At 39.3% G+C, this 15,725-nt stretch overlaps 1 protein-coding gene across 13 annotated transcripts in view; it reads right to left on the bottom strand.

Annotated features, from left to right (window-relative positions):
- The window catches only part of PHLDB2 (pleckstrin homology like domain family B member 2), a 241,156-nt gene that overhangs the window by 50,967 nt on the left and 174,464 nt on the right, over positions 1-15,725 (bottom strand). For all 13 annotated transcript variants that reach the window (XM_081065311.1, XM_081065318.1, XM_081065322.1 and 10 more), the window contains 3 exons: positions 10,410-10,793; positions 5,121-5,264; positions 3,773-3,910 (listed from right to left, as the gene is read on the bottom strand). In XM_081065311.1, the coding sequence (XP_080921437.1) occupies positions 3,773-3,910; positions 5,121-5,264; positions 10,410-10,793 (666 nt within the window). The remainder of the gene's footprint in view (positions 1-3,772; positions 3,911-5,120; positions 5,265-10,409; positions 10,794-15,725) is intronic.

Genomic DNA, 15,725 nt, shown 5'->3' with positions numbered 1-15,725 from the left:
GCATGTGCACTTGGACGACCATCCCAGCTGTCCCGAAACTTGGCCTCAAGTAGCTCTTGGGCAGGTGTTTGGCTCAGTGTTGCTGTTAAGGACCAACCTAGACCCATCGTTAGCAAGAGATCCAAGGACAATATTCCCAAGGAATATTGGGTGGTGTTCTGGCACCTACTATGAGCTGGGTAAACAGTGGATAACATTTCTTTTCTCTGTTTCACAGGCTAGAGAGGGAAATGAGTATCTAACAAGCCAAAACAAATGTAAATTATAAAATGTGATTTGTAAAAGGACTAAAAGAACAACAACTAGAACATAATCTGAACCGTAAAGGGCTTTTCTGGAAAACTAACACTGAACCTAAGCTCTGAAAGAGAACCAATAAGGCATGGAATATGGATGGGGAAGGGAATTCCAGGCATGGCAAACAAGGGATCTGGCAGGGACATTTTGTGAGGGTGGGGAGGCCATGTTGAGAATGGCGTGAAGAGTGGGGAGAGTGGTGACAGAAAGGCACTTGCCAGATAAGGAATTTAGATTTATATAAAATATAGCGGAACACAAACCAGAATGATATGATCTAATTCATATTTTATTAAAAATCACTCCAGTTTCTGTGAAAAGAACGGACTTATAGGAATCAAATGAAAATGGAATAAAGAACAGATTTTGATGACTCAGAAGAGAATGCTTTAACGGAGATGCAGCAAAGTTGAAGTAACTGAGAAATATTTTCATAATTGATTGGATGTGGGAGTGATGGAGAAAGAAGTGTCAGAATCTACTTCCAGGTTTCTGTCTGGACACGTGGGTGGACAGAGATGCTATTTTCTAGACTGGGAAAACTGGAGGAAGAATAGGATTGGATGAAGGGGCAGAACGTGTATAAGGCAAGGGGGAGGATAAGATCAGAGTTCACCTACAGGATATTCAGTGGGCAATACTTGTGAAATATCTAAGTGGAGATGTCAGGTAGGCCACAGGATATGAGTCAGAAGTTCAGAAAGGGGTCATGAGCTAAAGACACACATCTGACTGTCACCAGCACATCCAGGTTATTGGAAGCCAGTGGTAAAAAAGAATGTAAGGATACAAGAGAAGAGGGTTCAGATCAGAGTTGCATACTCTTAACAATTGGTTCAATAGAGACAGAGAAACAAGTAAAGGGAATTGAGATGGGAAAGTCAGAGAGATAAGAGAAGAGAAGGAAAACCAGGAGAGTTTGGTACAGGGAGGCAAAGGGGTGGTGAGGGGCAGGAAGTGCCAAGAAAAAGAGTTGCCCCATCTTGAACGCTTCTCAGGAGTCTAATCACAAGAGGACTGAAAAGCACCCCGTGGGTTGGGCAGCACCTAGGTCGGTCTTCCGTCATCTTAACAAGAGCAAATCTGGTGGAGCCGTGGGAGCCCAAGGCAAATGGAATGGGAGGAGCGGTTAATGGGGAACTGAGGAAAAAGACACCCAGTGTACTAAGAAAACTGTTTGAAATGTTTGGCTATGCTGAAGAGAAGAGAAATAAGGTAGCAGGCGGAAGACAATTTATTATTACATAATAATTTTTAAAACTAATAATGTTGGCATGCTGACAGTAAGAGTCCAGTAAAGAGGAAGAAGTTACCGGGAGAGCAATACAGGAGAACTGAAGACCTTGAGATGGTGGGAAGGCATGAGGCCCAGAGCATATCCAAAGGATCTGGTCTTTGAGGGGAAGAGAGACCCTTCCTTTGCTGTGAAGAGATGGAATGTTTCTAATTTGTCCATGAAGTAGGTGGTGCTATCATCTCAGAGCCAGTGGGAGAAAAGGGGACAAAAGATTTGAACAAAATGGTAAAGTAAGTTCATTTGAGAAACATAGTAATGCTGCCAAGCAGTACTGAGGCTCTATTTGAGTTTGGTTGTCAAGAATATGGAGTAACATCATCTAGCCCAGTCGTTTTCTACTTCCGTTAGCCTCCTCTGGACTTCCCCACCCAAAGCTAGTTTCTGCCATTTTTCACTTGATGTGATGACAGACAATAATCCCACCTTCCAAGACCAACTAATCCCCTAACAGCTGCATGAGCTGATCCTATATTTCAGGCCTCCACTCTCCCCTATGTACAGCCTCTATCAAGGCACCAAAACAATAATAGGAAGAATGGAGGTGATCTCCTTGTTTGTTTCTGCCACGTTCCTGGAGTCCCTCCTCTATCCAAGGGCTGGAGAACATGACACAACTTTCCCTGGGAAGTTAGACTTAGCACGGACTTGACTTGCTTCACTTGTGTGTAGAACCTGATGTTAATGGCAAATAGACAAATAGAATTTGTAGGCCATACCATGTGTGGGTTACACAAAGATACATAACTACATCGATGGGGAAAGCAGAAAGGTTCACCGGAAACACAATACCCCGTTCCTATTTCTCACAAGTTTCTCGAAATGACATAAACAGTAAAATACTAATAAGTCCCAAAACAAAGATTTCGGATGCCTCCAATGAAAGATGCTTGCTGTCTCAGTGCAGAATCTTTGAAATGCATAATCCCCCCATATAGCAGAACTAGACAATCAACCCTTTGACTTGCTTTTGAGTTTTTAAAGAAAAATGTACCTATTACCCCAAAGGGTTCTTTACTATTTCAAAGTCTGGGGCTAGAAGGAAGATATATAAAATTTAATATGAAAAACCTGTGCAGTTTAATCTTGACAAGCAGACAACCAAGAAATTGATGTGTAGCTTTTCATCTGTCTTCAATTTTTGACAATATCTTTTTGAGCTCATTCTCTGGCACCAAGATCAAATGCCCTTATCTATAGGTCTCAGACAAAGAAGAGCCTATAAAAAGGAAGCCACATCCAGCAGAAATCCTTTCCATTTGTTACCACTAGAACTTACTCAAACTGCAATTTTTTCCCCCCTCAGCTTAATAGAAAAAAAGGTGAGCAAGAAAAAACATGTTAAAGCTCATTTTGCGTTCTCTTTCCCAAACTTTATTTTTCAGTTTAGGCTTAGTTCAACTGTAATTAACTCAGAATGTGAGAGGAGAGTAAGTAAAATATTTTCCAGAGAAAATAAACGAACAAACAAAAAAACACAACCATCATATCACCCTGGATTCTAAGTAATTTGCAAGTAATTTTGGCAAGTAATTTTTCATACTTTTCCTAGTGGATATCAGCTAACATTCAGATTGTGACCTGAAATGTATAAGCAAGACATTTTCTAAGTCTCAACTGTGCTTCATAGACACTTTTCACTTGGCAGTGTGTGAGGAGCCCCTGAACACTGCAATGCATTTTTCAAAGAGCAGTGCACTTGCATTGAAAACCATGGCAAGGCAAGACAGGTGAGATGAATGCTTCCCATTCATCTTTTTAATAAACAGAAAAATGAACAGAAACGAGGAAACCATATTTGAATATGCTTAAGCCACCCCTACAAGGAACCAATGGTGGTAAAGAAGTTCAGTATACTAAAATAACTCTTTGAAAAAACACAGTGGAATCAGAAGAGCAGAAAGGCTGATGGGAAAAAAAAGCAATTCACTCATCTCAAGAAAGAAAAGCTGCAATGAATATCAGCTTGAAATTATATAGGCTCTACATTCCCAGCATCAGCTGCTCAGTACCTGACAGTTCTCACCTGGTGACAACTTACCTCATCTTAACACGCTTCTCTAGTGTCTCCGGGAATAGGACACACAAATCCAAAACCATGGTAATGCACACATTAGATTCAATCAAATAGGACCACTATTTTGCCCATAAAAATTGCATTCAGGTAGAAGTTTCTTTTACCTTGGTCTTTTCACCAACAATGTTCTTTTCCAGTTCTGCTATCTTCCGGTTTAGATGATCCAAAATCTCCTTCTCTTTCATAAGTTCAGTTGTTTCAGATTTCTGCTCTCCATCCAAAAGAGCACATTCCATATCCAACTGAGGACACAAAACAAAGCTCAGCGGTGTTTCACTTTCAGGGAAATTCTCAGCTGTGTACTTAGAAGGTGTATCTTTAACAGCTACAAATTTCAAAAAGTACTACTGTATCAACCAGATTGTGGGGCCCATAGAACATTCCAGAGAGCCCACGGAAGACTCAGGAAGCTGGAGAAAACAAAATATATTTGCTAAGAAAACTAGTTATCTTATTATTTGATTTTTTTTTATGCTAACCCCTTTTCTGCTTACTTTTCCAGGATAGTTTGCCTATTTGCTAGATTCAGGCTCAAGCATGAACCATCTTGGTAGCAGCCAAGTCTTTGTGCCTAGAGTCTGGGAAATGAAAATTACCCTCAGCCCAGCATGCAAGTACTGCATTCCTAGCAATGCCAGCTGGAGGGGTTTCCAGGATTTGCTCATAAACTGACAGGTGAGCAGTCCCTTTCCATTTATGGGACTATCCGCATCATTTGTGAGTATAGACACACAGATCCCACCTACACAGAATTATCTGCTCATTCTCACTCCATGAAGGTAATATAAAAATGAACCCTCTTTTCAGTTACAGTTATAATTCTATAACTAGAGATATCGTCTGTGTCCGTCTCCTTGGTTTGCAAACTTCTAGAAAGCTAGGTCTATGTTTGAATGACAAGTAAATTCCCCTCTAGTACCAACATGTTATCCAACTCACAGTGAGCATGCTCAGAAAATGTTTGTTGGATTTGAACCTGAACACCAAATTCATGGTACCTCAGCTAACAGATCTTATAACAAGTCAGAAAGCATATACAGTAAATCCTCACTAATATCGTTCATAGGTTCTTGGAACTGCAGTGAAACAACGTATAATGAAACCAATTTTACCATAGGCTAATTGATACTCGTATAAACAAGAGTTCAGTTCCTATGGTATCTCGTCAATGTTAGAATGAAATGACGTTATTGGAGACCTGATGTACTAGTTAAGACAAAGTCAATTATCCATACATTAAAAATAGCTTAATGTGTTTATTTGTTCTTATTTTTAAAAAGAAGGAAAAAAAGAAATGTAAGAAAAGGCATTTTTACCCTCCACGTGTACCCATTGGAAACAATGTTCTACGTATTGTTTTCAGTGCCTGTACCCTAATGGGAGGCAGTATTTTTAAACTAAAGGAAAGAAAGAAAAAAGAGAGAAGGTGAAAAATGAACTTGTGGTGTATACCTCTCTGGAAGATTCATCCATCTGATCATTTATATCTTTGATTTTTTGTTCAAGTTCCTCAAGGTTGTTCAGAATTGTTATCCGAGTCTCTTCCATGGCAGCCAACTCCTGAATCCTTTGTTCTTCATTTACGCCCTCTGGGGTCTGTGATCAATCGACAGAGAAGAGCTATTCACCCTTTAATTCCAGAATTTCCCAATTTGTACACCAGCCACAGGTCTAATGTTTTAGTCCCTGTGCCTATTTGGATTCTAAAAGCATACATGTGATGGTTTATTTGGAACTCGCAGTTTCCCACAGATACTCAGCAGTTAGGTTCTTAGGTTAGCTCATAGAAAGCAGCTGAAATTCATAAATTCATGTCTTTTAAAAGCTGAAATAACTGAGAGGTTATACAGATGAGGAAGCTGTCGCCCATATAAAGTGTAGTGACTTCTCTAAGGTGATAGAGACAGCTCAGCACAGCAGAGAACTAGAATCTAGAAAAGACTTGTCCATCTTCCTCAGGAATCTCTTGGGCATGCTGCTTTACCGTCACTACAAACTCTGTACCTTTCCCATCCCCAGGTGAGTACCTCTACAACAGCCTCTGAAACCTGTAGCCACACACTGGGGTCCACTGCTAGGGTTATCTGCAAATGAGCTTTTATGCGTATTTCATTTTCAACACAAGGTGGGGGAAAAGCAAGACACATCACACTTGGCCAAATTTCACTGAAATGTTCCACAAAATTAATAACCAGAACAAAACAGGCTTCATTACATTGGTGACCACATCCCCATCCCCCACAAATGTTTTAAAACTACACACTTAATATTAAGTTAATTCATATTTCACTTTTTGTGTTAGCGCACTACTTACTATCTTTATACTATAGAGGACCTTTTTTCTATTATATATAATGTTTAAGACACTAACTGGGCCAATGGCCTTCTTTGACATATTGAAATAGGACCCTGGCCACCATTCATAAATTTCATGGAAAAAAATGAGTTCCTTGGCAAGAAATAAGAAAGTCAAGAAAGAAATGGAGAGGGGGCATACTTACACCCCTGAAAAGAGTTATGACAAATGCTCGGGGAAGAAAAGAATACTGATCATATACAGCCAAAATGTGACCACCCATGATTTTAAGAAGAGAATATAATGAATTGAAAATAGTCTCTTCATTCAAGAATTTCAGGTTAATAATCTTGTATATCACAAGGCAAAGACCTATCTTTCTGTATATCAAGGGATGCCAGTATATTTAAGTTTTATCTCTCTTTGAAAAAGAAGTAATTTCTTTGCATCATTAAGTCAATAATTATACAATTTCACAACTGGAAATTGAAAACAGCAGGCTAGACAAGTAAATTATTGAAGATTATTTACTAATCACTAAAAAGAATATTCAAATTAACCAAAAAAACACATTAAAATGTAGTGTATCTCACTAAGTTCATTTACTGTATTTAATAATACTGAAAATAATGTTAAAGAGATAGGTATCATGTCATGTTCCTTATTCCTTACCCTACTTTGCTGCTCCTTAAGGAGATTAAATGAGTGAGAAGTATCTCAGGTTGATTAGAACAAAGGTATGCAGGGCTTCCAAGCTTTGACATTTAGATTTTTGTCACCTAAAATCTGTATCTTATCGACTAATAAAACAACTGCTGACCATTTCATCCCAGACAATGACTCTCATTGTCCTATTACTTAGGTGCCTCGTTTCGGGCCGGTGGAATGCCTGTAACATTGAATGGCATTCCAAAATCACTGACGAGTAATCCTAGCAGGAAAGCCTCAAGAAGGCTGGTATCCTGTTGGGTCAATGTTTCATATTAGGTTTCAACTTCCAACGTGGTTTAAAAATATCTCTCTCACTGGTGGAAGCAAAGCATTAAAAGAAAACAAAAACTGAAGCTTAGAGCTCGAGAAAATCTATCACAATAGTTACATTTAACAACAGACAACTTGTGAGGTTGTTAATAGCAGTTAATGCTATCTAAGAAACGACTGCTGTTTTTTGCTTTACTGTTATTTATAAAAAGCAAAATCTTCAAATTCTGATTTGTGATAGAATGGGGTGAAGATATTGTAACTTCATTTATGTCCAAATAAAAAAAAAAAATAGAAAGCCAAGGGTGTGGTGGCTACTAAATAGGTTTAGTTTTATGGTGACAAAGAAAGCTTTAATTTTACTCTATCTGATACATTTTTATTGTAATAATTAGGATTCCACTGAGAGTGACATGTTTTAATAAGCCCATTATGCAAGTACGTGCATCCCTAAATCTGCCATCTTTGAGGTAACTTGATCCACACAGAGAAAGGGGAGAGAGAGAAGAGGGATAAGACACTTTCCATCTGCTCCATTTTTTTTGTAGATTTCTTCTTAGAAACGTCTTGTAACCAGAAGAGGTGGCAAGTGTGAGGGCTTTGCACTGTACACAACATGGTTACTCAAAAAGAGAAGAGTGAAAAAGTTCTCATTACAAGGAGAAAACATTTTTTTGTAACTATATGAGGTGATGAATGTTAACTAAGTTTACTGTGGTAACCATTTTGCAATATATGTAAGTCCAGTCATTATACTGTACACCTTAAACTTATACAGTGCTTATATCAATTATATCTCAATAAAACTGCATATCTCAATAAAAAAAAGAAGAGTGAGCTATCCTCAGCTTTCACCTGAGGTGGTGGTAGATAGGTTGACAAAAACTAATTAAAATTAGCATATTTTCAAGGTCATCTGCATCTTTAAGTGTTAGGTAAAGCAAGTTCCAGAATGGTAAATCTCTAGTTTCTTAAATATTAAAATCTTTGTTTCGTAAATCTGTATAGAGTATTTTACACATTCCTCTCTTCTCCAATGACCTTTAAACTGATTAATAACAACACTGTACTTTGTTAAGTAAATAATTCAGTGAGTAGATTACTCAAAGAAGAAGAGATCTAGAACAAACGGTCAGGGTTTTTTTTTTTTTTATAAGATTCTTTTATCTCCTGTCTTGGTGCAATATATGTCTGTCTTCAAAAAGAATTAAATGAAAAGCTTATTCCCTGGAACCCATGGCCACCTCACTTGCACTCTGTCTGAGCTGCAGTGTGGTAACCAGAGGTGCCCTTGATAGTTCCTATCTCTGAGGAAGGCACATTCTTCTATCTTGCCACATGGAGACTGCTCCTACTTTCAGAGCACTCCAGCCATACTCCATAAAAGCAAATTTGAGCAATGAAAAACATCTGTCATGATCTGCTCACTTACACACCAACAGCTCTCTTGTCACAGCCCTCTTCAGGAGGAAATCTGTCTCCACAATGGCAGTCCTTAGAGAGAGCATGCAGCTTACTGTCTTAACAAAATCTAGCAGATCTTCATGAAGCGAGTAATGTGAAAGATTTAAGATAAAAAGATTTAAGATAAAAAGGTGGCGAAATGTCTGATGACAACAGGTCAAAAAGATGGGTCAAAAGATGGGTCATTTACTTTGCCTGAACATCAACAATGCTGGATTCCACCCCGCATCTCCCACCTCCAGATCCTAGTTTCTAACAGTTGCATCTTTTTGAATAGAGACAAATGTCCTATTCAGAATTACTCTCCGTTGAGAATTAGTAAGATAAATGTGGTCATTAGAAGAGAGAAGGGATCCAACAGTGCAGAGTGCCAATGTATACGATGGGAGAAGTCAATAGGTAGGTAAGGACTTCTGACCAGGAGCATTCAACGATGTTCAAGAAAAAGTCTTGTAGCCAAACACACGAAAATAAAAACAAACATACAAATTCCCCTGAATTGTACTCCATGTGATAAATTACCTTCAGCATTTAGCACCATGATAAAGTCTTTCTCTTAAAGAATCAGTATATGTACTTGTTTATAACAAAAATATAACTAATGTATCTTTTTTATTTTTGGTTCTTTGCCTATGATTGCCAAGAATCTCAGAATTGAACTTAATGGTCAGTTACTTTAATTAATTAATTAATTAGTCTCTTTTATCCTTAAATAAATTCTTGTGATTATGGTACCTACTTTTCAGGTATCTGCTTTTCCGTTTACTATCTTGGTGTTCAAATTTTATTATAATAAAATGTATATCTTGTATTGTAAACGCTCTTAAATCTTTCCTAGAAAACAGGTAGGGGAATTTTTTTTTTTTAGTTTCATAAATAAAAACAGTCTTAACCTGTGTGAAAAAAAAAATAACATCAGAAGATTTTCCTTGAACTCCATTTAAAAAAATCCTCAAATTTGGAAGACATTTTTAAATCAGCAAACAAAAAGGAGACGGAATAATAATTACGATGACATAAAAACCTAAAATCCTTACATGTCAAAAAAAATCATAAAGTCAAAAGTCTTACCACTCATGATAAAAGATTAATTTCCTTATCACAAATAGTTCTTATTACTCAATAAAAACAAGACATTAAAAAATGCATGAAGAACAAATAAGTGGGTCAAAATACAAATTAATAACTAAAATATGAAAAGATGTGCAATTTCATGCATAAAGACAAGTAAATTAAAACACTTATTAACTTAGCAAATTGAAAAATTTAAATAATATACAGCCTTGGCGAGTGTATGGAGAACAATGTGCTCTCATAAAATAAACTCTTAGTGAAAGTGTAACCTGAAAGTACAGTCTTTTGAGAGTATAAAATTTGGAAATACTGATTAAAATGAGTAATATACAAACTCTTTGACCTAGCAATTCCACTTTGAGTGGATATAGTGGATTTAGTGCAGATTACATCAGCACAATTGTGCAAACATATATATCTGTATCCTAGAATATTTACTTCATATAGATTTTATTAGCACAAATCTGGAAACAAACAATACAAAACTAGTCAGCCACTAAAATGAATGAGGTGAAGCTGTGTATACTATTAATATGCAAAGATGCTCAAGACATTTGGTGAAGGGGAAACAGTGCAGAACACTATGTGTGTGTATACGTGTGTCTACGCCTGTATGTGCATAGAAACATTAGGAAAGCACATAAGACACTTTAACTGTGTTTATCTTTCAGGTGTACAACTGGGAAGAGACAGGGTAAAGAGAAACCTTTCTTTCTACTTCACTGTACTGCTATATTTTTGTACAGTGCAAATTAGTTACTTTGTAGTAAACACTAATTTGCTGCACCTTGCTAATTACCTCTTAAACTGCAGTTTCACTGAAAAGATTTTGGGAAACAAGCATGACAAAGCCTCTAGTCTCTAGGCCAATGCAGATGCAAAGTCCTAGGCCCTCAATCCCAGTCTCCATGCTCTGCTGCCTTTACCTTTGGTAGGATACTTAGGTAAGTGGATTCGTTGGAAGCTTTCAGAAAGGCAGAGGGTGGCGGTGGGGGTGTCCTGGTGGGGTCCCTGAGCAGTTCTTCATTTCTGACGCTCCTGGGGGAAAGGAAGCTGGCACTGCTCTGACTGAGGCTCCCGAAGACTGCCAAGTCTGCATCGTGGACGGAGCCTTTCGGGTGGCACCTGTATCTGACATCAGGGCTCACCAGGGCTTCTTCAAACACAGATTCCTCATCTGAGAGCTGCAGCTTCTCAAGCTCCTTATTGATTTTCTGCACATCTGCCACGGTGGTGCCAGGGGACAAGCGACTGTCTGACTTTGTGTATTCAGCACAAAGGGTGAGGATCGTCTCCAGACGCTGTCTCTCCTAGAACACAGAGGGGAGGGAGGTCAGTGGGTTTATGAGAATGGAGACAATTCCAAATAAAAAGAATAAAGAGGCTGGGACCACCGGTGATTTCATCCCACACAGAAATCCTCAGACACTTGGTTGGTGATGATTTTTCCATCATCTTTAATGGATGCATTGAAGAATCCAGATGACACTCGGATTAATCTCAGTTCTGGCTGTCCCCTTTATTTGTATATCCCAGTGCTGATCCTAGCATGTAACAGCACTCAGTAAGCTTTTTTCTTGATTTATCAAGTCTCCAAGTACTTCATTGGTTTTTCTTAATCTCTATTTTTCAAAATCTTCATTCCACTTCCTTCCACCTACCTACCTTCAACAACATCTGGATCCTTCATCACTATAGACTTAATATTTGCACTTAAAATTAACTCTCTAACTTCCCATAGAAATATTATTCTACTGTTAGACACACAAAAAGAAAAGTGCTACTTAAAGAATCTTTTAATTTAAAAGGCATAACTGGGCCTTTAATGTTTTTCTTGAAATGCTTCAAAATTTTCAAAACGCTTTTTCAAGTCTTATCACCATGTAAAGGTATTTTCCACCAATGTCTCACATGAGTAATTAAAATGATTTTTAAAAAGTGGGAATGTTACGTGAAAATGAACATATCATGTCATGTCCAGATAGAAAGACATCAATGTATTTCAAATTCTGAGATAATTAAATCTGTGATTCCTTTAGCTGGAAAATAAGATCAATATATAGGCCATTGCTGTCTCTAATGGTACCAAACACTGACTCTTGACTTTAAATAAATTGACTATTATATTTTTGAATAATAATATATAACTTACGAAATGCTTATCATAAGTCTAGACAGCACTGTTTGGATTGGGAAGTCTCAACATCTTCACCTCTCACCTTAATTCCAATGCCAAAGTGGAAAGAAAACAAAAAACAGAAAACATCCGTTGTGATTACAGCTCCCACACTGAAAAGACAATTCACAATCCTTCCAGAGAAAAACATTTTCCAAACTGGTTATCAGTAACAAAATAGAAAAAATTTAAACAGCACCGGGCTGCTGTTTTCAATTTCTAATGGCAGCAAATTGTAAAGACAAAATTCTGAAGGCAGTTTGCTCTTTATTCGTCAAAGGAGTGTAAAATAGAAAAGTCAACTAGGAACAGACCAACACAATTCCCCGGTTTTCATAAAATACATTCATTAAATGACGAGGTAGGAGTCATTTATGTTGTATCTGAGTTTTATTTCTCCTCTACAATACCACCCCTCCCAAACAGAAAAAGCAGTAGCTTAATAGAACTATTAAACTGGTTCCTATAAGCCCCCACCTCCCTTTCACTGCCTGAGCTGGAATCCATCTGCAGCTCCGTCCTCATGGCCTCTTCCAACAGCAGGCACGCATAGCCACACGACCTCATCTTAGGCGCTTCTGAACCCTGTCCATCCAGGAGCCCTGGTGCTTATTTATCTCCGCAGCTGCCACCAGCTGCCAAGCCCTACCCACATCAGCTTTATGGGGAGGCAGTGGGGGGAGGGGAGGCCGTGCACTCGGCCTTCATTGCTTTACTTTATTTTGAACTTCTTCAACAATCCAGAAAAGTCTACATGGGAATATGAAGAAACACTCTGCAATATGTGAGGAGGGGGCACATGGGAGGAGGGGGACAGGAACAAGATATTATATTTTACCCCTTTTCAACAGTATCTACTTTAGAGGCTACTCTCCAAAAGAAAGTGCTCTTTCTACTCTTAGGTGAACGAAGTCATAGCATCTAAACTCGGTCTTTACTAATCTTTTTAGATCATAGTGTGTACACATTAATTAGCCTGGACATTATTTACATGTGGGATTATCTGAGAGTTGTCAATTTCCAGTTAGCAGGGCTCTAAGGAAGAATGTGGTCTTCAAAAGCATGAAAGGTAGTACTTCTGCCTAGCCTGTAATACATAGCAAAATTCTTCCCACATCTCCTTCCCAAAATAGTTTCTTTTGCTGCCAGTGCTATTGCTTAATTCCAGAGGGAATAAATGATCCCAGCCTTAAGATGAATGCTATTTCAGAGAGTGAAATGCAGCATCCAAAGACTTGTGCACAGGAAGTTTGGTCTACTGGTATGTGGTTCTCTCTATTCTTATCACCCCATTCACAGCCAATCTGTCCAGTCTTGAATCCCTCTCTCTCTCTCTCTCTCTCTCGCTCTCGCTCTCGCTCTCGCTCTCTCTCTCTACACACACACACACACACACACACACACACACAGCACTGCTGTCCATTAGTCTAATAGAAATCCAGGCCTTGCTGAGACACACTAGTCCTGTAAAAGCAGCAGCAAAGAAAAATAAACCAATGATAAGTGCATCAGAAGAAAGTCTGCAAGGCATTTCAGAAAGCATTACAAGAAACCTTTTAAGGAAAACCCTGAACAAAATTTACCCTCAGAAAATAATTCTCCCTTGAGTCCTCTTCAATCCAGAGTCTTGTTCCTTTCCATTCATCATGCCAATATTCTCTACTCTGTGACCTAAAACCAGGGCAACCCTCCAGACCAGAAGACTTTGAGAGTCAAATAGGGCACTATTAATAAATATGCTGGAATCACTTCTCGGCCTTTTGGCTAAGATCAAGTGTAATAAATATGCTGGAACACCAAGCACAAACGGGGATAAGCAAACTACCTGAAACTCAATTTCCTTTGGTGCTTCACCTGGCTGTCTGCTGAATTGGGACGCTATCCTTTTTGAGATCTCCAATTCCTACCATCTTTCCAAACCAGCATTCCACTGGTCAGTCTTCTGAAAAGCCACCAGTACAGGACCTAAACATCCACAGGGTCCAACACGTTGTTACTAAGGATTTAAAGAGCAGATCACTTAGAATCAAATTATTTCAAATGCATTTTAAGTTTTTTCTCCCTCTCCATTCTCCCTTTCTTCCATCTCCATATACCACATATATCAAAGAAATCTTTGAAGGGGACACAAGATCTTAAGAAATAAACCTGAAGAAAATGGTGTGCAATTCTTTCCCTCAGGGTTTTTTTGTTTTGTTTTGTTTTAAAGTTGTGGGCTGAGTGCATGTGTTTTTTTAACCTCAGAACTTTCTTTCTTTTTCAGAGGAATGTGTCTGGCATTGCCCCACTGCAGTTCACCGCCCTCATCCATCTCCCAAAACCATCACATTTCCTTGTAATCAATTGCAGTCAGTCTAGGCCATAGGATTGTAAATACAATGCAGAAATAAATTAGGCAGAAAACCACTTCCTGATACTGAAGCATAGGTGAAATCTTTTTAAAAATCCTTCTGTTACAATTAAACATGTTGGTTCATTTATTACATAAAACAGAGGGTTAATCTTCAATGGTGAGAAATAATTTAGTTGAAAGGAGATTGTTTGTTCTTAAGAGCACACGTTGTGACTGATAAGATTGTTTTTTCCAAAGAGGATCTATTGTACCTGATAAGTATGACTTCACTTCTCTCTACTAGTAACCCTAGAGATTCAATATCTCCATAATCTTCAGTTCAACAAAGATCTTTTAAGTTATTCACTGCCCAGTAATATGCTAGGGATACACAGATCAAAAAAGACAGCATTTCTACCCTCAGAACTTTAACAGAAGGCACAAATAGGTTATCAGTTAAAGAAAACAGAGATCCAAGATGGCAAAGTAGATAAATGCTGTGCCTGCCTTCTTCCATTAACACATTACAATTACAACTAAATTATGGAATAATCAACCTGAAGAACCATCTAAAGTCTAGATGAACAGAAGTTTTATAATGAAGGATATAAAGGAAGAAGCTACATCGAGACTGTTTGGAGGGACGGAGATGTGAAACTGGCTGGCCCCAAGCCTCTCTGTGGTGGTTGAAAATTGGAAGGAATATCTCGGCCACAATGGTTCCCCCTGGAGGAGCAAGGGACCCCAGCCCCACACTGGTCTCCCCAGCCGAGAGTACTGGTGCCATGAAGAGAGCCCCAACAACATCTGGCTGTGAAAAACAGTAGGGATACTGACCATCCAAGTGGAACCCAGACGTCCTCTTAAAAGGCCCACACAGAGACTCACTTGCTCACAGGCACTCACCCTGGGCTCTGGCAGAGGGACAGTGATTCAGGAGGCATCAGAGACATATGGGGAGAGACTGAGGTGTTTGGCTTTGGAGGAAAGACTGAAAAGGACAGTTGCCATTTGCCCTGCGTGAAGTTTTCTTCCCCTGCAGCCATCAGGTAGGCACCATATTTCTTGTGTTGGGCCCACCCCCACACAGCCAAATCTGAATCTGATTGGCCTGGTGAGCTCTGCTGATACACCCTGCTGACTCACTGGGAACCTGCCCTACCCAACACCAGAGGCACTTTCTTAGTGAGCAGCCAGCCCTGCCCTGCCCACATTGCACTCTTTCTTGGAAAACTACTGGGGTCTGTAGGACCCAGGTGGGTGACAACTGGCCTCAGTGTGCTCTGAGACTTTTGCTAAGTAGCTCCAGGATCAACACTAGCAACAAACCAGAATCTACATTAACCTGGTAAACACAACTTGTCCCACTCTGGTGACTCACTGAGACCCTGCCTCACCCAACTTGCGTACTGCATGATGCTTTACCAGCAGCTGAACTTTAAAAGAGCTGGCAGGTGGCAGCAGGCCTTGGGGTGTCCAGGCTTTTTGCAGAGCTACCCGAGGCTGGGTACTGGTGGCAGTCATCCTTGGTTTGCAGTGTGGTCCCTCCCATGTGCCTCCAGGTTTAGCACAGCATCGAACAACCATGGATCACTCTGCAGCTCCTATCAGGTAAGTCGCTGGCTGGTCACAGGCAGTGGGTGACCTGGGACTGGACGGGAGCCCCTTGCAAGAAGCCCCAGAACCAACTTGGAGGTTGGCTCAGACCACAGTAGAGCACTACCCAATTAGTCC

The sequence above is a fragment of the Rhinolophus hipposideros genome, assembly GCF_964194185.1.
Source record: "Rhinolophus hipposideros genome assembly, chromosome: 2".
Lineage (NCBI taxonomy): Eukaryota > Metazoa > Chordata > Mammalia > Chiroptera > Rhinolophidae > Rhinolophus > Rhinolophus hipposideros.
The sequence above is the reverse complement of the archived record's forward strand: the minus strand, read 5'-3'. Positions and strand labels throughout refer to the sequence as shown.